Source organism: Nannospalax galili, unplaced genomic scaffold, assembly GCF_000622305.1.
Source record: "Nannospalax galili isolate Female #2095 unplaced genomic scaffold, S.galili_v1.0 scaffold413, whole genome shotgun sequence".
Taxonomy (NCBI): domain Eukaryota; kingdom Metazoa; phylum Chordata; class Mammalia; order Rodentia; family Spalacidae; genus Nannospalax; species Nannospalax galili.
Genome location: NW_008333889.1, coordinates 1,241,409 through 1,268,309, shown reverse-complemented (window position 1 = coordinate 1,268,309; position 26,901 = coordinate 1,241,409). Strand labels below are relative to the sequence as shown.

The 26,901-nt window shown below is 36.0% G+C and overlaps 1 protein-coding gene across 6 annotated transcripts in view; it reads left to right on the top strand.

Annotated features, from left to right (window-relative positions):
* Ptprz1 (protein tyrosine phosphatase receptor type Z1) overlaps positions 1-26,901 on the top strand; it is a 193,065-nt gene that overhangs the window by 113,887 nt on the left and 52,277 nt on the right. For all 6 annotated transcript variants that reach the window (XM_008828876.2, XM_008828878.2, XM_008828880.2 and 3 more), the window contains exons 7-11: positions 137-294; positions 436-586; positions 13,127-13,311; positions 14,712-14,838; positions 22,481-22,527. In XM_008828876.2, coding sequence (XP_008827098.1) covers positions 137-294; positions 436-586; positions 13,127-13,311; positions 14,712-14,838; positions 22,481-22,527 — 668 coding nt within the window. The remainder of the gene's footprint in view (positions 1-136; positions 295-435; positions 587-13,126; positions 13,312-14,711; positions 14,839-22,480; positions 22,528-26,901) is intronic.

The following is a 26,901-nucleotide window of genomic DNA, read 5'->3' as shown; positions in this document are numbered from 1 at the left end:
ATGTGTAGTGTTCTTAAAATTTCAGTTCTGATTAAATATATAACAATGAATGAGCCCTGTTCTTGCTCCATAGCATCTTTGAGTAGCTAAGTTCTGGTGTCAAGATTCCAATTGAGAAGTGTATTATTATTTGTAGGGAAGCAGGCTGCCTTAGACCCATTCATCTTGCTGAACCTTCTGCCGAACTCAACTGACAAGTATTACATTTACAATGGTTCATTGACATCCCCTCCCTGCACAGACAGTGTTGAATGGATTGTTTTCAAGGATACTGTTAGCATCTCTGAAAGCCAGGTAATCTTGGAAGTTCACATAATGGAGTAATTTGAAGCCATTGTAAAAGCTATTTTGTAGCTCTGCTATAGACCTTCTGTTTTAAAGTATTTGCTAATGCTTTTGAAGCAGGCATGTTAAATGGTTTGGTCTTCTTTCCAGCTGGCTGTATTTTGTGAAGTTCTTACAATGCAACAGTCTGGGTATGTCATGTTGATGGATTACTTGCAGAACAATTTTCGAGAACAACAGTACAAGTTCTCTAGGCAGGTGTTTTCCTCGTACACTGGAAAGGAAGAGATTCATGAAGCAGGTATGTGTTGAAATACAATTTTCTGCACCCCGCACAAACTCAATGTAGATGATTTCTTTGTTGTGATGGAAAAATACACAGGACTGACAGTTTTTGAAATATTTTAATTACTTTTGTCGCTTTAGGCAAGCAATTTAGCTTCCCTGAATCTTGGTTCCCACATCTATAAATGAGAATTTGAAAAATCCATTATTCCCTCTATGAATTTTTTACAGATGAGAAAAATGGAAATTCAGTAAACAGAAATGGTTTCCCCAAAACATAATAATAAACAGCAAAGCCACATATACTTTTCCAAATTCACTTTACAGCATCTGCTTGTACTAACAGTTCTAAGAGAAAAAGGAGTAAGGGGAGGTGGGGCCTGGAGAGATAGCTCAGCAGTTAAGAGCATTTATTGCTCTTCCATATGACCTGGGCTCAGTTCCCAGCACCCACATGAACATTAACACTCATCCTTAATTCCAGTTCCAGGGGCTCTGATGCCCTCTTTTGGCCTCTGTGGGCATTGCATACATGGTACACTTCATACATGCAGGCAAAATATTCATACACAGGAAATAAAAATAAATTTTAAAAATCCTTTAAAAAGAGTGAGGTGTTCAGTGCTTGGGGAGTTTGTGTCTGGTTGGGGTGACCAGGGTCCTCCACTCCATACATGAACTGAGTCTCAACATGAGATTTGGGTTTTGTGGTGCTCACCTCTGTGCTGCCAGCTCCAGGGGAGGAATCTAGCACTTAAAGGGTAAGGAAATCGTTGTATGAAATTATTATTCATAAATAAAAATATCTCTTCCCAATTTCCTTCTTTGGATGGAAGTAAGTTTGTCTTTGTGAGATACAAACAATAGAAAAAATGGTGAAGATTTGGGGTCCTCTGGGGTATCCTCAGTGCCTTTAGAGGCTGACATTGGTGGGTCAGAAGCCATTACAGATGTCCAGAGGATACAATCCGAGGTGTCTGCTGACTTGTTCCTTTCTGTTTATACCAAGGGTGCACTAGTCCATGAAGAAGTAGTTGACAGGGCCTTCAGTCTGGGGACTTAAGGCTTTCCAAATAGATAGTCTCCTTTGATCTCAACTCTGCACATCATTTTTGCCATGAATAATATTAATTTAATAATCAACTTTTATTTATTTAATTGTATGTGCTTTGCCTGAAGGTATGTAAGTGCACCCATGTATGCAATGTCTCTGAGGCTAAAAGAGGGCACTGGATCCCTTGGAACTGGAGTTATAGATGATTGTTAGTCTCCATGTGACTGCTGGGAGCCAAACCCAGGTCCTCTGCAAAAGGAACTGATGCTCTTAACTGCTGACCATCTCTCTAGCTCCAATAATTGGTTTTTTTTTTTTGAAAATTAATCTTTACTGAGTATACGTTCAGTATTTTAATGTAATATTTTGAATTGTTTGCCCTTTAGCAGAAAAAGATGACAACAGTCTTAAATAGTTACATTTAGTGTGACATTTTGGTTCAAATTAAACGACTCCAAATTGATGAAATTCAATTCTATTTCTGTCAGCCATAAAACACACTGTAATAGTCTTTATGATGAACACTACATAATTGACTGGAAAAATGAAAATGAATCTAACCACCTCCTTTTCCAAAATACAATAAACTAAATAACAAAATACACATATATGATTTTTCTAACATACTTTAAATTGTATTTTGTTAAAACCCTTCAGCTAGTCATCTTTTAGAATAAGATCCACAATTTATCATTTGTTACAGTACGTATTTCATGTTTATTAATTTTTTGTATTTTTTATTGTATGTGTGTGAGTGTTTTGCCTCCATGTATGTAAGTTCACCACATGCATGCAATGCCTGAGGAAGTCAAAAGATGCCATCAGATCCCCTGGAACTGGAGTTACCATTGGTTGGGTGCTGGAAACTGAACACAGGTCCTTTGTAAGAGCAGCAAGTACCCTTAACCACTGAGCCATCTCTCTAGCCCATGTTTATTAACCTTAATGCTTTAAACCCCAACAAACTTTCTTCTCTCACACTAAACTCTATGAGTAGTTTCCAGAAGCAGGAGGACCACATTTGCACAGGCCACATTTAAGACGCTATTTCCTCTTGGTGGTATGCTTTCTTCTCCCACTCGCTCTCCTTGTTTTTCAAAACTCAAGCAGCCCATTGCTTCCACTCAGAAACCATCTCTGATAGGCTCCTTCTCCCTACCACATGTGACTCTGGCCCAGACACAAGACTGTACACTCAGGAGGCACCATAGGCAATAGAGTTCAAATGATGTTCATCTGAACTCCAGATGCTTTCCGCTAGTGGCCACACTATAGTAGTTGCCTGTGTACATGGCTCTCCCACTGTAGTCTGAGCTCACAATGTCAGAAACTAAGTATTTTTTTAAGTCTCTTTTATGCATTTCTGAGCTAAACCGAAGCTTTAATTCACTAAATGTTCACTGACTGCATGAAGGAATCAACATCTATGTACTAAAAGCATGATGATGTCTTGATAGGTGCACCCTGTACTGTTCAAGTTGTAAGCTAGCACATGAATTTGTATAGTCAATATTGGTTTGTTTGTTTGTTTTGATTTTTTTTTTTTTTGAGAGAGGCTCTCCCTGTAGCCCCAGCTGGCCTGGAACTCACTATGTAGACCAGGCTGCCCTGGAACTCACAGAGATCTGCCTGCCTCTGCCTCCCAAGTGCTGGGATTAAAGGCGTGCATCACCACACCTGGCTAATACTGTTTTTATAATTAAGTTAAAGACTCAAATTAGTAGTAGTAATTATAATAGCTACCAAGTATTATGTAACTTTTTCTTGCCTTGAACAATAGAGTGTTTTATGTAAACCGCATATCACCCATTTCAATGGTCAACATTTTCCACATTTTACAGTTTTAGAAACTAATATTGAATGTGTTGCCCAAGTTTCCACACTAGAAAGTGATGGTATCAGTATTTGATGTCCTTGTTTTAAAACTTCCAAAGTGCTTTCCACTTCGTGTAATACTTAGAAAGGAATGTAATTTGATAAGTAATGACCTTAAAGACATAACACTTGAAAATGTTGACTTTTGAGGGTTTTCTTTATTCTAAGGTTGAGTACAGACACTACAGACTCGACACTATTTGGTCTTTGAGTTAGTTAGGATATGAGGAGGCTATGAAGAAAGGCAGGAAACTCTCAAATGGCTTGTAAGTCTTAAATCTCAGTTCTATCACCCATGCATATATATTGCCACACTATCTCACATTTCCATGGCAGCACTGTTATGGCTATCAGAATAATAATCATTACTTATCACATATTTGTGATTTGGTTCCAATGTAATTTAAATGACAGAACTAACTAGGGGATAAAAAGCCTATTGGAAATAGATACATTCATCCTTAAATTGGGGAGACCTAGAGAAGCAAAAGTTAAAGACACAAATTCTAAAATAAAAATGTAAATCTATAGGCAGTTTGGGCACTGTTACCCATTACCTCAAGACAGTCCAATCTCCAGGCTAGAGAGATGGCTCATCAGTTAAGAGCACTGGCTTCTCTTGCAGAGGACCTGCGTTCAGTTTCCAGCACCCACATGGTGCTAACAACTATCCATAACTCCAGTTTGAGGGATCTGAGCTTTCTTCTGACCTCTGCAGCATTGAATGACCATTAGGTTTCATCAATCCAAAGCAGAGTGTGTAACTCCAAGGTAAAAGAAAAAACAACAACAACAAAACCTGCAGACCAAGTAAAATGGAGAAAAATGACCTGCCTGCAATAGCAGCGGCAGAAAAACCTCAGAGAAAAGCAGTGCAGAAAAAGATCACACAAAGAATGAGCCTTCTGGGGAAGATATGACAGGACCAGGGCCACAAGGACAGGCCCCAGCAAGGGACAGAAGGAGTGGAAAGGGAGGTGGGGTTGCAGAGCCACAGAGAAAGCAGCAACTAGCTTGCCAGAGCAGAGTTGGTGTAAAGCAGCAACAGGAAGTAGTCTATCAGACCTGCTAATTTGGCAGGCTGTCTCCCCAGTCCTCAGTGAGATTCAGGGAGGAAGGGAAAAGGGAAAGTTATAGAGCAGCAGTTGAAAAAAACAAGGACATACTCTCATTCCACAATAGACAAGACAAAAGCCAGAATCCTTTGCACAGGTGCTGTCCAGAGCAGAATTCATTTTGTCCAACTGCCCATTCATTCAGTCAGTCAGTCAGTCACACAGTTATTCATACATACAAAGCAGTCATGAACAGAGACCACAGTAACCAGTTTTCAAGAGTACACCAGGTTGCCAGATGTTTTTCAGCCAACATCTTGGCTATTGAGAAAGTCTGGGGGAAGGTCTTCGTCAAGATCTCACTCCCATTATTAAAGACCAGACCAGACCAGAATGGAGCTCCAAACCAGAAAGAAGAATTTGCCTCCTAGGAGGACCAGAAGGACTCAATCACTTTTGGTTTGGGGGTCACACAGTGGTCATTCTGGGACTCTCCAACCCAGGTGAGAGAGTCACAGGGACATGGAATTTCTCAGGGGGTCCCTCCTCTGTAATAATTCACTGAGCTGGGGAGATCTGGAGTAAGACTGACCCAGTGGCTATCTCACGGGGGCCTCCAGAGGAGCAGAAGAACACCACGTAGTGCTAGTTGAATTAGGAGTCCTTCATTAGTCAGTGGTTAGAGAGGGGAGCTAATGCCCCAAAGAGCTGTTGACTTTGAGGGGAGGCAGAGTAGGATTTATAAAGCCTAAAACCACAATTACATCATTCCAGAGGCAAAGCCAGTAATCATAGTTATGTTAGATCACCATAGTTACATCAAATCAGGGACAAGTCAGTTAACAAAAAGGCTTTCAGTTAACAAAAAGGTTTAGTTAGGAAAAACAAGTTTCTCAGAATTGCAGCACAGTGGGCTCCATGGAGATGCAGATATAGCTGGATAAGAGGATGGACATACTACCTAGATGTGCTACTGGACTAGTTGGGAGTTTCCCAGAATTGAAGAAACAATGTCTTCCTGAAATTACATATGCAGTCTTAATAGCTGGCTGGCTGCAGTGGGAATGGCTGGGCAAAAACACAGGGTAAAGCAAAAGTCAGCTAGAACAAAACAGATTCAGTTTTGCCATTTCAGGTGTTACCTATAGCACTGACTAAAGTGCCTGTCCTGTAGACTTCTGATCTCTTGGTAAGTGAAGAATAAAAGAATGAATTAAATTATCAGTTGAAATTCATTCACTTATTCCTTAGCCTTTGGGGCTACAAAGAACGTGTGTGTTAATTGGCAACAATCTAGGAAGGAAGGAATGGCTTTAGATCTCCAGGTAGGTCAGAGCCAATTCTTCTTTAGTGAGTGTGCTTTGACAATTTTAAATGTTCAGTCCTCTCTTCAGAAGAATACCCAACCAAGTGTGATGGCACATACTTTAATTCCCAGCACTGGGAAGGCAGAGGAAGGCTGATCTCTGTAAGATTGAGGACATCCTCATCTACATAAGAAGTTCTAGACAAGCTGGGGCTACAGGGAGACCCTGTCTTCAAAAAACAGGAAAAACAAAACAAAGGAATATACTGTGCACAGTTGATATTAACAATTAAAGAGAGTTCCAGGCAAAGATCCTAACTTTTAAAAACTTGATATGTCCTAGTAAAATTAAGAAACGGGACTGGAGAGATGGCTGAAGTGGTTAAAAGTTCTGACTGTTCTTGCAGAAGACTTGGGTTCAAATTCCAGCACCCACATGAAGGCTAACAATCATCCATAACTCCAATTCCAAGAAATCTGATCCCCTCTTCTGTCCTCTGTGGGCACTGCATGACACAGGTGCACTCACATACATGTAAACATAACACGCATATACATAAAATAAAAATAAATCAAATATTAATAAAATTAAATTAAGAAGTCAAGTGACTGATAGAGATAGCTAAGTAATACACTTTCCTCATTAGAACTCTGTATGTATTAAGTTAAAATTATTTTATTTGACATTATATTTAGTATTAGTCTATTTAGGATAGCAAGATAATTATGTAGTAATTTCACAGAGTCCCATCATATAACACTTTGCATTTACTTAAATTATAATAAAAGTTGTGAGACTACTTGCTTTTTATTTGCAGCTGAGAAAAGGGAGTTGTGAGCCTATTTAGAATCTTTGGAGCTTTCTTTACGAGCTAGAATAACTCTTTTCTGTCATGACCACTTGCATTTAATAAACACTTAATATGTAATTTGCTTATCCATAGTCCTGTGATAGTGCTTTTTGTAATGAATGTACAACCCCCCTCCTAGTTTTTAGTGCTAAATTTGATGGTAATTGGGGGTTAAATTTACATTAAGGCTTTAATTTTATTAATTTAAAACTTTAAGTTTTTAAAAGAATGCTATTTTAAAAGTGGAAAACATAGATAAGGTCACAGAAGAAACTAAAATTTCCTTACAATGTTATCACTCAGAGATAACTAGAGATAACTCTAATGAATATCCTTCCAGATTTCTTTCTCCAATTAAAAACACTGTCATGTTTCACAACTGTTTATATTTGAGGCAGTGATATATGTCTACTAAACTACTAAACATAATAGTTATGTAGTATTCCACTGTTCAGGAAAATTTATTAAACCATTTACTAAGGTTTGGACATTCAAGATATTTATACTTTTTACTATTATAAATATCTAACATCTTCATTTTGCTTAAAAGAGAAATAGGAAGTAGGATGAAAATTGTCAGACTCTTGCTCCTAATAAATGTATTGCAGAAAACATGTTTTCAATATATGTAGCAAATCACTACACAAGACATGTGAGTTCTCTGCTTCCAAGTGGACTGAGATTAGACCTTGGACCATATTCTGCTTTGCTCTCACAGCAACCATCAGTAAATGTTTTTGAACAAATAACGTATTTCACTCAAACTTCAATATTCTATATTTTTGCCTTTAGGTAGGACTGCCATTTATTAGAAAAGCAGTTTATTTTGGTATCCTAGCTTAGACATTTTCAGTTCTAAATATTATAGAGTTTAATAGAACCATCTGATCTTCAAGAAGTTAGTCAAAGCTGCCTTTTAAAGAGCAAGTACTATGTGCAAACAGCAATCTAAAAGTATAACATAGGTGAGGTTCAGATTCACCCCATGCCTTCCAAGCACCACATATTTTCTCACTGTGCTCTTAGCACCCTAGCAAAACTCTCCCATTGGAAAACGAGTTTGCTGAAGCATACAAAAAAAAATCCCTGGGCTTTAAAGCCCAGTAAACATTTGCTTTCAAATCCAACACCAGTACTTGATTGCATAAAATCTGTCAAGTTATTAATAGTGTAAGCCTCTAATTCTTCACCTATAAAATGAGAAGATTCAAAGTGGTTGTCTCAGAGGTCTGTTGTGAGACTTAGATGCAGTAAAGTTTGCCGTGCACTACAGAGCCATGGATTAATGAGCTCCCGACTCAGTATCTACTATTATTGTCACATGTCTTTATGTATGAAGAGTCAAGAAATCACAGTGAGGAGGGACACATATGCAAAACTTGTATGTTTGTCTGAGACATTTAGAAATAATTTATTAAATATAAATTATAGATGGACTTTAAATATTTGCTAGCATTGTTGTAAGTTTAATGTAAAAAAAGTTAAAGCAATAAAATACAGTGTTTGTTAAGAAATAAAACATGATAGGGACATCTTTGTAACATAATGCATTTGAACTATGTACCATAAGGTCATGAACTATAAGAAATTTTCCTTAAAAAGGTCATGATGGATTTTATATTAGTAGACCTCCTGTCTGGGAAGTCGATAGTTGTTAATAGTATTTGTTAAGGTCACATGTAGGTAATTCTAGCTCCAATTATATTTAGGAAAATTAAATAAAGATTATTTACTTCCTGGAAGATTATTATGAACTATTGAAGAAGTTGTTCCCTGTCCCTGGAGAAGAGTACAAAGTAGGCAGAATTTGAAAGACATTTGAGAATTTATTTAAACTATTAATGTATGTAGTACATCAGTAGTACAAAGCAGGCATACATAGGAAAAATCATAATTTTTTTGATTATCTTCTGGGGCCATAAGTCTTTAAATGTTCTCATTACAGTCATCGAAGTACCTGTCTCAAGGCCAGCAAGATGGGTCAGCCAGTAAAGGTGGTTGTTGACAAACCTAACAACCTGAGTTCCATCCCCAGAGCCCACATGGTGGAAGGAGAGAACTGACTCTTGCAAGTTTTCCTTTGATTTCCTCTTGCATGCTATGGCACATGCACACACACACACACAAACACACACACGCACATGCACACATTCTCTCTCTCTCTCTCTCTATATATATATATGGTGGCATGGGCCTTTAATCCCAGCCCTCAGGAGGCAGAGGTAGGTGTATCGCTGCAAGATTGAGGTCACCCTAATTCACGTGGTTTACAGGTGGCTGTGACTAGGGAGACCCTGTCCAAAACAAAACAAATCAACAAACAACCAAATAAATAAATAAAAGTATATACTTTAGTCTGTTTCTTAATGACACTCATGAGCCTCACAGAAGATTATGATTGGTTTGGGAGTAAGCATTCACAAAGCATTTTTGTCATGAACTGTGTTAAACTCACACAAATTATTGAACTCCAAATTAGTGAATAATAGCTGAGTCAAACCTTGTGTCCTGTCAGCTCCTGAAATCCCCCTGAAATCACCTCCTTGTCTGTCCCTATTCTTCCACACTTCTAGCTATAAATCAGTGTAAATCAGACTGTACCTCCTTCCTCAAGGCTGCCTGCACTTATTTTAGGGTAGGTCTCTGACCAGTTGGGCCCCCTGCATCAACTTTCTTGATTTACAGAGATTTGTGACAGCCAAGTAATTCATTTGTATTTCTCCTCCATTCTTTTTCTCCTTTCGTTTTCTTATTCTGTGCTTTTTTCCTTTTTCTTTCAAGATATGTCCTTTGCTTATTTAATCTTCTGGTCCTTTTTCCCTAAGGCATGTGCATTTCTATGTAGTAGATGTTCTCCATATGAAACAAGGCCAAATATCTAACCACAACAGTGTTAGATAAATATCTAAGGTACTTTATAACTTTAAGTGGAAAATGTATTGGATTTTTGATAAGCAAAACCGGATTTGGTAGGAGTGTTTTGGGTTCCAGTTTATTGTGCATTCCCCTATGAATGAAGCCTAGAATTTAGAAACTGAAATCACTTAGAGTTCACTAAATGTCAGGGTTAGAAAGCTGTCCTAGGATTGAGCTTCCTACAGGCAGGAACAACACCTGGACCTTCCTGTCAAGAGTCACCAGAACCAAGCAGGGTGGAAGGCAGGAAATGTTTTTAATTGAAAATATGTAAAGATATCTTGTAGCAAGATCCTTCACTTATGTATGATACTGGAGCCCTTTTCAGGACTCCATGTTCTTCTGCAGGAACCGGGTTCCCCTCCTCCACCAGTATTGCTCAAAGAATGAGTAGCAATGACCAAACTGTGTGTAGCTTGTAGAAATGAATTGCAAAGTAAGACATACTTTCAGTAAAGCTGATGAGACCCACACAGAGATTGTATTTTTATTACTATTTTATTTTTTTCGCTAAGATGTATCTGAAACCTAAATACATACTGATCTGGAAAAACCATCTTGATTTCTAGTACAAATAATTGGTTTAGCACAGTTTTTATTCTTCTAATAAGGTAGCTAGACAAATTTCAGGGGCTAGAGAGACGGCTCAACTGTTAAGAGCACCTACAGCTATGAATGTGGAGGTCCATATTCAGTTCCCAGCACCCGCATAGGTTGCTCTCAAAATCCTGTAATTCCAGCTCCAGGGGACCCACACTGTCTTCTGGACTCCAGGTGCCTGCACTCAGGGTGCACATATCCACACACGGACACACATAACTAAAATAATTCATTAATTAATTAATTTCAATGGAAAGAATAAGGGAAACAAAATATTTGTGCACGTTAAACATTTTTTCTATGGTCATTGTTTAACTTCATGACTAAACTCCAAATAGTACCTATGGAATTAACTAGATCATTTAAAAGATCAATGCTTTGGCAAGATCACAGACTCTAAATGGAAGAATAGGCTTTTCTCTTGAACACAGTCTAAAATCCATTATATTACCTGTATTTCAGCAATTAAAAAAATAAGACAACTGAAGATTTATCATATCACTAAGCTATAGATTGTCAGTTAATGAAAGGAATGTTTTTAAAATAATGTTCTGATTAAAATATAAGCTCACTCTGGGCATGGTGACACACACCTCTAATCCCAGAAATTGGGACACAGAGGCAAGCAGATCTCTGTGAGATCCAGGCCAGTCTGCTCTACATAGTGAATTCCAGGCAGGCTGGGCCTACTGGAGTCCCTGTCAAAAAAAAGTAAAATAAAATAAAATATAAACACAAATTATTAAAATGATTAAAATAAACACTTAAAGACTTATAAGCTCTTAAAGACTTTAGGTAAGACAACTAGGAAATTAATACCAGCTGGCAAAGAAATATGACTTTCTTTGGAAAGTTCTACTTTTTTAACTCAGACTATTAAACTTTAAAATATCTTCTGTTTGCTACTAGTAAGACAAGACAAATACAGAGATTTAGCCAGAGTAGCTCATCCTAGTTACAGACTTCTTTGTGCATTTATTAACTAATATTTTATATTTTCTCAAGATATTTTTGTTTTGCGTGCATGCTTTTAACTAATAAATTTTAAAATGTTTTCATCTTAAGGAATATAATTCACTTTAAATCATTCCCATTCTCTGCAAAAACGGGTTGATTTTAGGATGACAAAATCTATAAATTATAGTATCAGGAATCACCTTCCGCTTTCTAAAAGTGGACTTAATTAGAAGGAAGAATGAAGTAATCTTGGTTTTACAATGGTATTTTATGTGAGGAACTCATTTGTGGGTGGTTTGACCATCTTCTGCCATCTAGTGGAAAATAACGGGAGTCTCAGTAGCATAACAAGGTGGAATCTAAACTTAACTTAGAAGACATTATTCTTAGTCTGAATTCACGATTTTTTTCAGTGAAAGTTTGGCTTCTTTTTCTCAGAGGAACACCCCTAAACAAAACAAAAAATAGCATCACCAGTTTGCAGTATAAAAAATTCCTATTTCTAACTCACATAAAATTTTCCTTGTATTTATTTAAAGCATGTGTTTAGAGTTTATGAATAATTAATACACCATTGCAACCACCAGAGTTCCTCTGTGAAAATTGCTGATAATAAATACTGCGGCACGTATAGTGAATTGGTCGTAGGTGCCCTCCACTGTTTGTGAGATGAACTACAAATTGTAAGCGACAAAGACAGAAAAAAAAAGGAAAAAGGCTTTTGGTGACATTCAGATTCAGCTGTTGTAGGCTTCTTACCCACGAGGAGTGGTTGTTCTAAATACTCTCTTTCATGAAGCAGATTTGTAACTTTATCTAGCCCTTGAAAGCCATGCTCAGGTTCTGGGAGACTGTTAATTAATCTTTGTCCTGAGAATTTTTTCTCTCCCTTTGGTTTGTAAATCTACGTCCCCTATGAATAGATTAAATTAACATAACATGATAAAACACTGCAATATTTCCACATTAGACCAAATGATCACATGTGTGTATATTCTTCAAAGTTTCAAGACTCTGTGATGGGACTAAATTTTTGGCCCAGTTCTCAGCATGGTCTTAAATTATCTTTTTTCAGATGGGACAAGTATTCTAATTCCTTGAAATTATTTATTTAATCTGCTAATGATGCCAAAGTGGGATTCTTGCCATCAGTTATTAAAAATACTGAAGTGATAGTTTTAGTCACTATGTAGCTTTCTTGGGTTAGGAATTCTGAAAGTTTCTCTTGCAGCAAAAATGTCCACTAATAGATCATTTTTTATTATTAAAATTTGAAGTAATTACATTTGTCAGGTCCCAAACAAGACAAATAAAAACACTACAAGCATGAAGATACTCTTTATTCATTTATTCTGTTAATGAATATGAATTCTAAAAATGAATTTGCATGTCATTCAAAATCGTGTTCTAGTCAGTAGCACAGGAAAAAAAGGAAGAGAAAAATACCAAAGGGTTATGGTTCTTATATTTTAATAGTATTGAAAGGAGAAAAATTAATTAGAGTATAGTGTTTAGAAGTAGGGCCTTTGGGAAGTGATTAGGTGGGATTTGGCTAAACCTCTGCTTGAACCCTAGTAGCTTTATGAGGGCGATGGAAGAGACCACACAGACAGTGACGTATCCACATACTCCTATCACAATTCACCCTAGCACAGCCGACCCTCAAGAGACTGTGTGGTTTGCATTTCTACCCTCCAGAACTGAGCCAGGGTAAATTTACTTTTGAAAAGAACTCCTTCAGGTATTTAGTTGTAACAATTAAAAACTAGTATAATTTTAGGTAGAAAAATCAGCATATGTAGAAGTTTCATGATGCAAAAGTATAATTCATTTTCTCCTATTTAAATAAATTGCAACAAAAAGTTTTACAGAATATGTTTTACTTAATTCAAGTCCTGAAGGCTAACAGTGGTACTAATAACTTACTTTTTTCCCTCTGAAGTGTGTAGTTCAGAACCGGAAAATGTGCAGGCCGACCCTGAAAACTATACCAGCCTTCTTGTGACGTGGGAAAGACCTCGAGTCGTTTATGACACCATGATTGAGAAGTTTGCAGTTCTGTACCAGCAGCTGGAGGGAGAAGACCAAACCAAGCGTGAATTTTTAACAGATGGCTATCAAGACTTGGTAACTATAAGATGACTTACTTTATGTATGATAGCATGATTGTTTGATTTCCAAGGTAAGATCTTAAAAATGGTTATGTACTTTTACCTTTGGTTACTTTAGATTTTGTATGAAAATGCCCCTGGGGAGCAGAAGGTGTACTAAATTATATCAGTAGATAGACTGACTTACAAGAAGACCATGATTGTGTGAATAACATTACAAAGGGTAGAAACATAGAAAACTTAGGAACTGGCCATTTTAGAGCACCTCTCCTTTGTAAATAAAGTGTCTTAAAGAGCAGGTGAACACCCCAATTATAATCTCACAATTGTGGAAATAATTGTCCTCACAATTTGTGTTAAACATGCTGTATTCTTCACTTTATCACAGAAAAAATGAGGTAGAGGACTTAAAAAGCCCTTTGCTTTGCATCAGATTTCTAGGTAACAAATGTGAAGCGATAACTAGGTCAGAACAAAAAACTTCCCCTCCCCATGGACATGAATTATAGGGCATTCAGCATAGATTCCTTCTGTGACTTGAGAATCATAGTATTAGACTTTGATTTGGTAGGGAAGGGTCGCCCAGATACCAGTGGGTTCGTAAACCCTCATCTGGATGCAGTTGCAGGAAGACACCACTGTAGGTGAAAAGTCACTGAACTTTACATTCAGATAGCTAAGCTATAAGTCCTGGGAACCTGGTTAAATAAACCTGTCATTTTTAGTAGGTATAATAGCATATGGACACAATAGATAAAAATTTTAACTATTATTTGTCTAGATTATAGAGATACTGATATAGGAAAATTGTGGAATGTGTGAACAAATATTTTTCTTTCATAATAACACAGAGAGAGAGAGACAGAAAAAGAGAGAGGTTAAAGAAAATTACTAAATTTTCATTGTTTTTTACATTATGTGCATTATATGAAATTGCTACATGTTTGTCAAAAGTAAAATCTTTCAGCTTATGGTAGTCATTTATCAATTTGGTAACTTCTAGTTAAAAGTGAAACTTTATAAAACTAAGTCTTAAAAAAGGCCAACAGATATCTGATTTCCCAATAACTTCTTAATTCATAAATATCATTCATTCAACTTTAAACACTTGGAAAATGTTCCCATAGGGCTCTAGTTTATTGGGATGTGTTATGTTGTATGTACATGTCTGTGGATCAGAGTCTATACTGAGTTTATAATATTAAGAAAAGATGGTTGGTAAAATCTTCAATTTTTGTTTATTTATCTCAATAAAAGCCCACTGGAACTTAAAGAACACATAATTAGCTTTCCTTTGGTTGATCAAAAATGAATATTTTTCATTGAAAAATGAAGAAAAGTTTTATAGGACAACAATGGAATGTGTTAGTTTTCTGAGAATAACGTTTGGTGTAATTTACAACATCTTTCTTCTAGGGTGCTATTCTCAATAATTTACTACCTAATATGAGTTATGTTCTTCAAATAGTGGCCATCTGCACTAATGGCTTATATGGGAAATATAGTGACCAACTGGTAGTCGACATGCCTACTGATGTTGCTGGTGAGTGCCTCCCTACTATGCCTTCCCATGTTCTAAATAAGTGAGGCCACGTTAATTGCTGACTGCATGAATCATTTCTTCTAACTTTGCTTTTAGGGTTTTTTAAAAGTATATCATTTAGCATAATGGGTTTCTTTTTAGATTTTAGCACATTGTTTTTGTTGATCCTCTTTCCCCACCCCCCTCCCTTACACCTCTACTCTCCTTCCACTGGTCCCCCCTCCCACCAGTAGCCACTCTTCTGTTTTCCTGTCACATGTATTCTACTCCCTCCACACACTTAAAACCTCGTGGCCCCCTCTCCCATTTCTAGTTTTATGAATTATACCCACTCTCCTACACACACATATACACATATATAAAAAGTAAAATCTAGGATCCACAGATAAGAGAAAACACATAGTATTTGTCTTTCAGGGTCTGGGTTACTTAGTTTAAAGCAATAATTTCCAGTTCCATCAATTTTCCTGCAGATAACATGATTTTGTTTTTATCTGTGGCTGAATACAATTCCATTATATATGCATACCACATTTTCTTCATCCATTTATTCATTGATGAACATCTAGGCTGGTTACATTAGCTGTTAGTTTGAATGGTGCAGCAGTAAATATGGATGTGTGTATAATAAAAAAGACAATTCTCAAAAGAAGAAACACAAATGGCCAATAAATGGTTGTTGTCATTGTTGTTGTTGTTGTTGTTGTTGTTGTTGTTGTTGTGGTTGCTGTTTTTGAGACAAGATCTCCCTGTAGCCCCATCTGGCCTGGAACTTGCTATGTAGACAAGGCTGTGCCTCTACCTTCCAAGTATTGGAGATGAAGTCAAGCACCACCATATCCAGCCCAATAAATGTTTTAATAAATGTTCAACATCCTTAGCCATCAGGGAAATACAAATTAAAGCTGCTTTTGAGATGCCATCTTACCACAGACTCACCAAGAAAACAAATGCTGTTGAGAATGTGGGGAAAGAGCCTTTATTCACTGTTGGTGGGAGTGTAAATTGATGTAACTACTATGGCAATAACTCTGGAGATTTCTTCAAAAGTTAAAAATGTAACCAATTTTGTATTCTTTTAGCCAAAGGGAAACATAATTTTCTCTTAAGTCTGGATTCCCAGGTACTATTATGAGGCTTGGCACTCTTTCTTTTTAGCAAACCCTGTAAAGGATAAACCATGAATTTATTATTAATACAGATGTTTTCATTTGTAAAAAAAAAAAAAAGAAAAAGAAAAACAAAATCTAATTGTGTTTGCAAAAATCATCTAATTGAAATTGATAAATGAATATTGAAACTTTTTTAGACTTGTTGAAGAATTGGTTTCATTGGTATTTATTTCCTTTTTCAGCCCCCAAAGCATTTTGTAGTAAGTATACACATGTCCTAAGATCATGTCAGGTATTTTGAAAAATATATCCAAAGCATCTCAAAGTTAATCTAGAAAAGTTTTCCACTGTTAAAAAATTTGGCCCGGGGATGCTTTTCTCTTTGTTAGTATGCCAGTCCTATCTTCACAGAAACAAAATAAGGGAACGTTGTTTGTGATTGTGTTTATTTGCATGCATCTTTTTAAAGTGTGATGGGAATGCCATTTGATCTCAAACATATGCAATAAACAAAGCAAGGGATAAATATTATTTGACAATTTCAGTAGCTTCCTTTTATCACTAAAAGTTTTCAAGTATTAGAATTTCAGTGTGTGTATACATGTATGTATGTGTATGCATCATAATGTGCCTATTCACATAAATGCGTGTGAACATAAATATTCTTTGGTCATCTCTATCATGATTCAAGTCATTGTAGTGTTTCTAAGGTTTTATTATAATGAGTAGTTATGAGTTACATTAGTTACCACATAACTGTTTTATGCACAGAAGGAAAACTGGTGTGAAATTCTTTGATTTTGCTGCCTGAATATTATCACAGGAAGTTTAATCCAACATGAGTTCACATAAAGCTCTTGTTCACTGATTGCCTTGCATAATTATTCTAACTAGCTGGCTTTTAAAGATAAAGAATGTATGTGAGACCATTAAATACCAAAGGTACATAATATGTACCTTTCTCAACCAAACACTACAAAATTTGTAAAAAGCTGCCTTCCCCTGACAGCTGGTGACGTATGTTGCTGTGATGGCCCTGTTGTTTTTGAATGTTATCCCTCACAGCCTGGATATGACCATTTTCAAAATTAGGTTGTTTTTAAGTGGAATGTCAACTTTAGATATTGTGGAAAGTAACTGATATGGTTCTAGCAGGGTCATGCTGCTCCATGGAAGAGCATCTCTCCCGAAAGTTTCCCACGGGGGTTCATCCAGAAAATGGCATCCATGGTGGGACAACACCTGCAGGCACATATGTGAAAAATCAAAATACATTTTAAAAGCTCCCCACTCTCATTAATGCATTTTTAATATTAATTATATTGAACATATTTGATTAATATTTTGGTTTAATTCTGTTGCTCCAATTTCTGTACTTAACACAAATTCCAAGGTGTTTACAAAAAGCAAACTGTTTGCTCTTTATTGCCCTACTCTGGCCATTATGCCCCAAATTTCAACTTTCTGAAAACTTTTAGTTTTTTTTCATTTTTGAGAAGCTTATTGCATATGAAAAAGACAGATTAAATGGTTGTTTTCTGAAAAACTTATTTCTGAGTGTGTTTTTGGTCTGTATTAACATATTTCCTTTTGTGTATATTTTATTGAATTTTTGTGTCTTTCATACAAAGCATCTTACATACTCGCTCCCACATCCACACCCTCCCATAACACTCCCCAACTGGATTTCATACATTCTGTCATTTTTTAATGAGCTTATAGTGTCATATTTTAAAATAATTGTATTTTCTTATTTGAACAAAAAATATTAAAATTTAATTTCTGTTTATTCAAGGTTCGGGACATTGTTGAACACTGTTTTGATGGGATACTAGGTTGGACCTACATTTAGTCTTCATGAATGTCTTAGTCCTCCAAAGTGTTTTGTACAGTAATGATGCTTTAGTATGTGATGGTGTTTGACTTGATAAGAACCAAACTTGCAAACATAGTCGGTAGACTATCCCCTCACTAGTCCCATCTTTAAAAATATATCTTTCAAGAACCAATTACCTCAAAATTTGGAATTTTCCTATTAGTTATAAAGAAAATCTTAGTCTTCTTATAACTTTTTTTCCAATTGTAAAAGCTGCATTTTAATTTATTTACAACTCACATTAATTATTCATTTATTTACATATTAATTATTCATTTACTTACAATTCCCATTAATTATTATTTACTTACATATTGCTTTTATAGTAAACATGTCATAGTAAAAGCTTGGATACCCATATTACTTCTGGTTTGGATAAACAGATTTGATACCTATGTAATTAGTGAATTGTATGGTTTGTATGGCTAATTAGGAACCTGTCAGTTTGGTGAATATTTTACAGCTTTTATTTGTAGCATTCCATTCTGTTAATTATGTTGCTCCATTTTCTTGGTAACACTGTAATATATGCCATTGAATTATTCTATTATTATTTAAAATAAGCTGTTCTCTAAATACTCTATTGTTTATTGCTTTTGCTAAAATGAAACGAAGAAGGCAATTTATAATTGCCCTCATTCTTTCATAGATTTCAAGTATTCCACTCAATATTTGAGGAATATTCAGTCTTCCAAATTGTTTATTTAACTTGCTAATTTGATTGAATTGTTCATTTAAATTGGTAATTGCACTACTTTATCATTTGTGCATCTTAATTTTGCTTCTTACTATGTACAATATTAATATAAACTAATACCCATTAGTATTATAGTATTGAAGCATTATTTCAAGTTATTTTAAATTGCGTGCATAAATTCATATTAAGAAAATAATTTAAAATTCTCAAGGACACCTTTTTTTAAGAAGAAATACATACTTTTTTTTTTTTTTTTTTTGTTTTTTTTAAAGGGTCCCCCTTTTTTTTTTTTTTTTTTTAATTGGTCTTTTTGAAACAGGGTCTCCCTGTAGCCCCAGCTGGCCTGGAATTCACTATGTAGATCAAGCTGGTCTTGAACTTACAGAGATCCGCCTGTCTCTGCCTCCCGAGTGCTGGGATTAAAGGCATGCGCCATTATGCCTGGCAAGAAGAAATATATACTTTTAAGAGACATTTTAGAAAATTATATTCATGGGTGAGTAATTCATGAATACATTTATTTCACTGTAACTAACATAATTGTGTGCATTTCTCTTCTATAATGTAGATTATGCAGTTTAGAGGCCATTATTAACATATATGTCTTAGGGCTTTGATAAGTCTGTGTTAAATATAAATGCATGACAAAATAAATCCACACTTCTTAATCCAACCACTGTGTGCTGTTCAGTTGTGTCCAAGTGTCTTGTTAGATCACTGTGTGTCTGTCCTTGTCCTTCCTGCAACATCCTGTGCTACTGATGTTATTAAATAATGATATTTAAATTTTGAAGCAATTAGCATTGACATTAATTTTACATTTTTCACTGTGAAGCTTGGCTTACCTTCAGAAAAAATAAGCTTTGCTGCCCACTTATAAAAGTATTGCTTTTTTGTACTATGGAATCTTAACATTCTACTAAGGTGTTACTTTAAAAATATATATATATAGCCTTACTTGTGCTCAAAAACAGAGTATGTCATCTGCTTTTGTTCATTTATGACACAAATGTAAATTTCAAGGATTCACTTAGGAAGAAAACCTTGACCCTCATAGTATTCACTATCAGACATAACTTTCTCTGCCTTCTTGAAGCCTATTTGGTTATGTGAGAATACTCTATACACCTGTATAATTTGTAAACTCTTTTATGTATAATACCCAAGTCAACCAGCAGTTACTACTAAAATATCAACTATTATTTTTGAAGAAACCCCTATCCCAGGGGATCCCAATATTTGTCCTGTTGTCATTCAGTTCTACCTTGGGTGCTGGGGTTTCGAACCCTCAGACCCAAAAGAATGACTTCAGAATCTTTAAAGGAAACAGAGCAATCTTCCAAAATTACTGTATGATGAAACCCCAGAATTTCAGTCAATTCAAATTATCTACATCCAGTTGGAAACCAGAGTGCAGATTCTTCGCTCATACTTGGGACTATGACGACATCTGCTTTTGAGGTCGGCACCCAAATGCTTGCCATGGGACCACACAGTCTGCTCCAGAAACCTAAGAGGGTCTCTTGCTGCAGGAAAGAACAAACTCAAGTACAACAGAAGTCACTGATATTCTTTGGGGCTGTGTGGTTGGATTAGTATACTACATTTTACTTTGAAGGAACCATGATCCATAGAGTTAACTTGTGCTCCTTAGTAAATGGTAAAACTATATGAAGTGCAATACACATCGAGAATACTGAAATGAAAGGAAATGAACCCCCCATCCCAGCTGTGTCAAATAAATAAGAAAATTGTATTTCTTTCCATTAAAGTACATAATCAGATAAAGTTAAACATTTAAAAATCTGAAGCATCTGATGTATACTGAAAGGAATATAAAATTGCTTTTTATTTTGATTTTATGTGCATGAGTGTATTGCCTGCATATATGTAAGTTCCCCATGTGTGTGCAATGCCCATGGAGGCCAGAAAGTGGCATTGGATTTCCTGGAACTGGAGTTACAGATGGTTGTTAAGCACCATGTGGGTGCTGGGAACCCCACCTGGTTCCTTTGCAAGCAAGCCAGCCCCTTGCCCTGCCTTTTTTTTTTTTTTTTTTCTTAAGGAATATAGAATTTTTGAGGTTTTCTTCTTAAAGGCAAAAAATATGTATAGCAGTATATATCTATATCTATATCTATCTATCTATCTATCTATCTATCTATATATATATCCAAGAAGTATTTAGTTATGATTTGTCCTTGTTATCATTACAATGGTTCAAATGAAAAGCAATAGTTTCTGGGAAGATCCAGGTAGTGTTTCATGTACTGAATTTTAAGATTTCTGTACATATGAATTCTTAGGCTGTACCTTCAGAAGGTTAAAATGAAGGTAATTCCTGTCACAGTTGATTTTTACCTCATTGGTAAATTCCCATATATTAGATTTCCTGAAGGTTGCAAGACTCTGGTGTTTGAGACGATTGACATCACTTTAGCTTGGAAACATGAAGAATAAAGAGCATAAAAATCAGGAGCAAGGAAAGGGTTACGTGGGGAAAGAACAGAACAAGGAAAACAGTAGTGATCCAAAATAAAAATTTCCAACTCTTTCACAGTCAATTTTAATAAGGATAAAAATGGAGAGTTTAATTTAAGACTAGGAGTATATCTAGTAAGAATCTTCACTTTTATAGCACAGAAAATTGGTCAGGGAAAGTAACTTTGAAATAGCTAGGCTGTCAAGAGTATTAACTTTAAATCGTCTTAGGAACCAGGTACATTTACAGACTTCAGGTAAATCCTCTATCAGATAGAGTTCATGCACAAAACTGTGTTTTTGCTTTTACTTTTGTTAATACTTAGGAAGTTCCTGATGATAAAACCATATTTATAATGGTCTGTATTGGGGGACAAATGCCTGAATATGATATTTAACATCAGTTAAGTTATTCTATGAACTTTCTTTAGAATATTCATTTACTCTGAGTCTATGTAAAGACTTAAAATGTGAAGCATAGGCCACATAAAGATGGAGCAGAGAGTAAGCCTACATACAGTGAAAACTTCATATGACAGTGTCCAAGCCCTCACTACTACTGTGCTTATCATCTTCCTAGTAACCCAGGCAGTCAGGTGCAAACCGAGAAATACCCAGTGGCTCCCAGAAATTTTTCAGTGTGCTGAATTCCTTATTGGACAGGAAGAACCGGCTCTGAATCTTTCTTTAGGCAAGTGCTCAACCACTGAGCTACACCTCTCAGCACTCAGGCCGTTCTAGCATTTGCTAACAAGCCTCATTTTAACAGTAGTAGAAATATGTTGATTCTGGTTATTTAGAAAAACAAACACACTTCAATGAATATGGTTACTGAATTCTCTACAGCAGCACAAATGGCATTAGCTGAATTTCCCTGGGCAAAATGCATAGGAATTTTGCCCTTAGTCCTCCCTGCTGTCAGCCTGGGCCAGAGCTGGCTAGAAAATACTCTCCATCTTATCTGGTGCCTCACCCTGTATACAGTTAAGTACACATCCAAATCTGAAGGGCAAGAAACAATGACTTGGCCTCAGTCAGAAGAACTTCAGGAAAGATTAGCCAAATCAGAAAATGAACCCACCCAAGTCTCCAGAACATGCCTGCCATTCCTCAACTCTGCTTCCGTTAACCTGTAGGATGAAGGGATTACACAGATGGGAAATCAAGCTACTATGACATTTCCTTTCCTCACTCTAGTGTCCTCTTTTCTCCTCAGCTTTGGTGAGAATCGGGGTGGGTTTGGGGAACAGAATTTGAGGGGGAAATCAGTACTTTGAATCCTGTTATTTCTCAGTTTGTACAGTGCTGTGACATGGGTGGTCAATAGTTAAAAACTAGAATTTGAAATTTTTCTTTGATGAATTTTGTATTTTCGAAGTTAGTGATTTAATTTTCCCTCTTTCCATCCAAAGATAAGCCAACAAGGATGAAAGAGTTGAATTAAAACTGTTAACAATTTTGTTTTTAACTTTGTAGGACTTGACCTATTTCCTGAATTAATTGGGACTGAAGAAATAATCAAGGTATCATAGACATTTTATATTCAAATGTTTTAAAATTTATAAGTCTTTCTTAAATTGACTTTAGCTACTGTTGCATTCATAAACGTTAATGTTATTTGCTGTTCGGTTAATTACTGTGCTTTAAAATACACAATTGGTACATATGATCCTTTTATGCCAAAATTGGAAACTGTTTTGTTTATTAGAAAACCTAAAAATTGTATAATGAAAAAAATTAATGAAATTTACAAATAAGTGTAGCTATAAACTATAACTGTACTGCAATTCTTAGTGTCTAAATTTTTCTAAAAGGATAAAGTATTATTTTCCTAGTTCTTTATAATGCTACTTTATTTATAAATTGCCAATGTTTGATAGATTCATAATAAATATGAACCAACCAGTATGCATTTATGAATTATTTGTATTTGAGCTATTTGTATAAGAAGTATATGTTCTTAGCATAATATCTTCTAAATAATAAACATTTGAGACTCTCAGGTCATTTTAATATTATTTTAAATTTTGACATGGGAGAAAGCAATTGTTCAGTGAATCTATTTCACCCTATCCTCAAGTGTATTATTCATCATAACTGAAATCATATTTTCAAACCAGATACTCTTGTTGATTAAATGAACATGCACATATGTACACATTGTGTAAGAGCAGAGTGTGATAACTAATGCTATTATCCAATAATAAATTGAAATCAGGTTTTGTTTTCACGGATAGAATTGCCTCAGTAATATACATATATAGATATAGCTATCTTATGGTTATTCTCTTTCACAAAGGATTGTCTTACCAAAATGACTCTTGTAGTTTATATCAAGAGTTCCCAGAATTCGTCATGGATCTCTGTGTGTGTGGCATGTACTCACATTCACGTATGTGGACACAGAATGCCTGGAATGATTGACAGAATCAAGTCAAAAGAAGGAAAAATGGATTATTTCTATGTTGTATTGTCAAATCAACTCATTTTTCTGTAAACTAAAGTAAATCCTTGTTCCAGTAATTAATACCATTTAGAAAATTATATTTTGAGTTCTATCTCATATGAAATTTGATACACAATTTTGTCACTCTAATTCCCATAATTATAACTCCATGTTTATTTTAATTCTTAATTAACATTGACACTAAAGCAGACTCAGCAAAAGCTTATAAAAGTTATTTGAAATTTCCCAGTGTTAATTACTAGTAAATTTCTACATAAAACCACAATGTTGTACTTATTATAGCATTTAGCAGTGTAGACTAGAGATGCTAACGACCATGTATATCATGGTGCCTGAGATCTCACCAGCTACTTGTGATATAAACACAAGAGAAGAAAAAGGAAATGTTTGAGTATTAGTTCCCTAAAGTTATCATGTTAAAAGGTTCCCAAGCAGGAAGAAAGAAAATAACCCACTGAGTCAGAACAGGTTCCAACAAGAAACAGGTGTTTCATTCAAGTGTAGTCACTGAAATTGATTTAGTTTTAAAAAAAAAAAATCCCTATCCAAAAATATGTGAGAAAGTCAGTGAACGCAACAAGAGGTGGCTTTGTGCAACTGGGGCTAAAGTTACCAAGGAATTTTGCTATACCCAGAGGGAGAGGAAGTTGCCCATCAGATGCTGTGACCTCTGTAGAGGGACAGGGCCATCCAGCAGGGAAATGGGAGGTGAGGAAGTGCCTGGGAAATAACCTCACTCTCCTACTGCCCACTTCACAGCATAACTGGAAAAATATGGAGAATCGGGAAAGAAAAAAAAGGGGGGGTATACAATGTCAAGACGAAGAAGGCACGGCAGAACTTTAAAAATTCCTCTTCACGTCTGTGAGAGGAAGGCTGTGACCTGAAGGAGGTAGAGAGGGGGTTTATAGAACCTATGGTTTTTATGGGGTTTCCCATGGCAGCAGGCTCCCCAAAGAAGTAGCAACTCTCATTTTATAAAGTACAAGTAGAGTCCATTCAGTGCTGCTGAGGGAGAGGGAGCCAGATACGACCACATACATGAGGACTTTACATGATAGGTACAGGGACTGTAGTTAGCCAACTTGACCTTGCAAATCAGTGTATTTCATGCTACAGAAATGACTATTACATTGTATGGTCACATCGGAACAGATACATTTAATGGTGTGTTTTCCTGTAGCAGGTCTCTGAGGTAGGATGAAAATATTGCTTTGCACACCCGGTGGGTGTTCACTTACATCACATGCAGGAGTGACTGACAGAAGCTGGGAAATATATGGAGTGTATCCATGAATATTTTTAAGCCCTGAATATAGAAATGAAGAGTCTGTGGGCTATTCCTCAGATCCTCTCTGCATAGAAATGCATCACTTTGAAAAGTAAACATCTCAGCATGATCAGAGCTCAAAACTAAAATTACAAAGAAAAAAGAAGTTGTGAAGAATAGGTGTGCGTGACACAGAACAGACCAGAGCAGAAAGAGAGATTCACAACTCAGCAAGAACTTATAAGAAAGAGTATCTGCGAACATATTTGTAGTGATGAATATAAAGTCATCGTAGTGCAGGAATGATATATTCTTGAAGTGGTGACAAAAGGTAGTATGACCTCATGGAGTCTAACAAAGATTGGAGAATGGTCAGTCATTCGTATCAGAGTCTAAGAGGTATCCAGTTGAACCTCATGAAATTTAAAATCTGCTAGAAAAGAAGGCACCTAAAGTATATATGTATGCTATCCACTTAAGTTTTTTTTTCCTCAAAACATGCAATGGAAAAATAGATAAGCACCAATGTTAGTACAATTTTATGAAAAATTGTATAGTTCATGGTAGGATAGGATAGTGTGTTTTTATGGAACAGAGGCAATGGTAAACATTATTGTGAGTCCCCATAGAAATTCTTACATCATATATAGGAATGGATGGTGTATTTTCGGAGCTCAGTTGAGAAGAAGACAAGAAAGGTAAAATGTTAATTGATCTTAAATTTGAGATTTTCTTTTATGTTTCTTTTAAGTAGTAGAGACCTAGGTTCATTTAAGCTAGTGCGAATAATCTGAGTATTTGAAAAAATTCAAAATACCCAACTGGAAATCAGGCGTGGTGGCCCACACCTTTAATCCTGGCATTTGGGAGGCAGATCTTTGTGAGATCTAGGCCAGCCTTGTCTACATAGGGAGTTCCAAGCCAACTGGGGCTACAGGGAGACTCTGTCACAAACAAACTAAAACAAAACCCAAAGTGCTTAACTGTGTTCACTTCATAAAAGGGTGGTAGATTTAACAACAGATGTAGGAATTAGCTTTAGAGAGAAAAGGTAACAAGTACTCAGTTACTGCAGGACAGTAGGGGCAGGGGTCACTTAGCTGGACCATCTTTTTAGTATTAGGAAGACATGTAATTTTTGTCTTTTGGCATCCATTTTCCCTGGAGAGTGAAGAGGAATATTACCTCCTGAGAATGAGGGGAAAAAATAGGAAAAGGGAGGATTTAACAGTGTTGAACACTGGTGCTCAGCAAAACTGGATCAGATTTTAAAGCCGATGTTTGTGAAAACTTCTAAGCAAAAAGAGGTATCAGGCACAAACAGGCTTTCACCAATGGAAGCCAAAGACAATATCATTTATCATTTCCTTTACGTGACTGTTTTAGGTTTACAGATGAGGAGAATGTTTTCTGTAGGATATTGTTTGGGGAACTATCATAGGTTGTCCTTGTTAAACAAGGCATCAAAAAGAATGCAAAACTTCCGCAAAGAAATATCATCAAGGAAGGCATTTTTCTAGGGAATCTGAGAGTAGACACTTAGTGTTCAGTACAATTCAGATAGAACCAACTCACCTCTTAGAATTGTCATATGTACTTCAGAAAATACCGTGCATTCTGATAGACAAGCTCTAAATAATGATGCAGTCATGAAGCTGGAAGTTTCCATTCATACAGTTCAGGTCTCCATCTGGGTGAGATACACACCTATGGTTGCTCATGGCTTATGAATCAAATCTGTCTGGTGATGTTGGTCACATTCTCAAGACTAATTTGTGTTTGGTCACTTTATTCTTCTTTTAAAACATATACCCTTAGGAGCTGGAGAGATGGCTCAGTGGTTAAGAACACTGGCTGTTCTTGCAGAGGACTCAGGTTTGATTACCAACACAGTGGCTAACAACCATCCGTAACTCCAGTTTCAGGAAATCCAATGCCCTTTTCTGATCTCCACGAGTATTTCAGGACATGGTGCACTTTTGTATATGCAGGCAATACACTCATACACATAGAATAAAATAAATAAAATATAAAAAATATATATGCCCTTAGTAGAGACAAGAATGACAATATTAACAAATTGTTTAAAACCAAGCTACTGATAAATTCATGTCCAACATGGGCTAAAAATATCTTGTTTCCTTTGGCAATCCTAAAGAT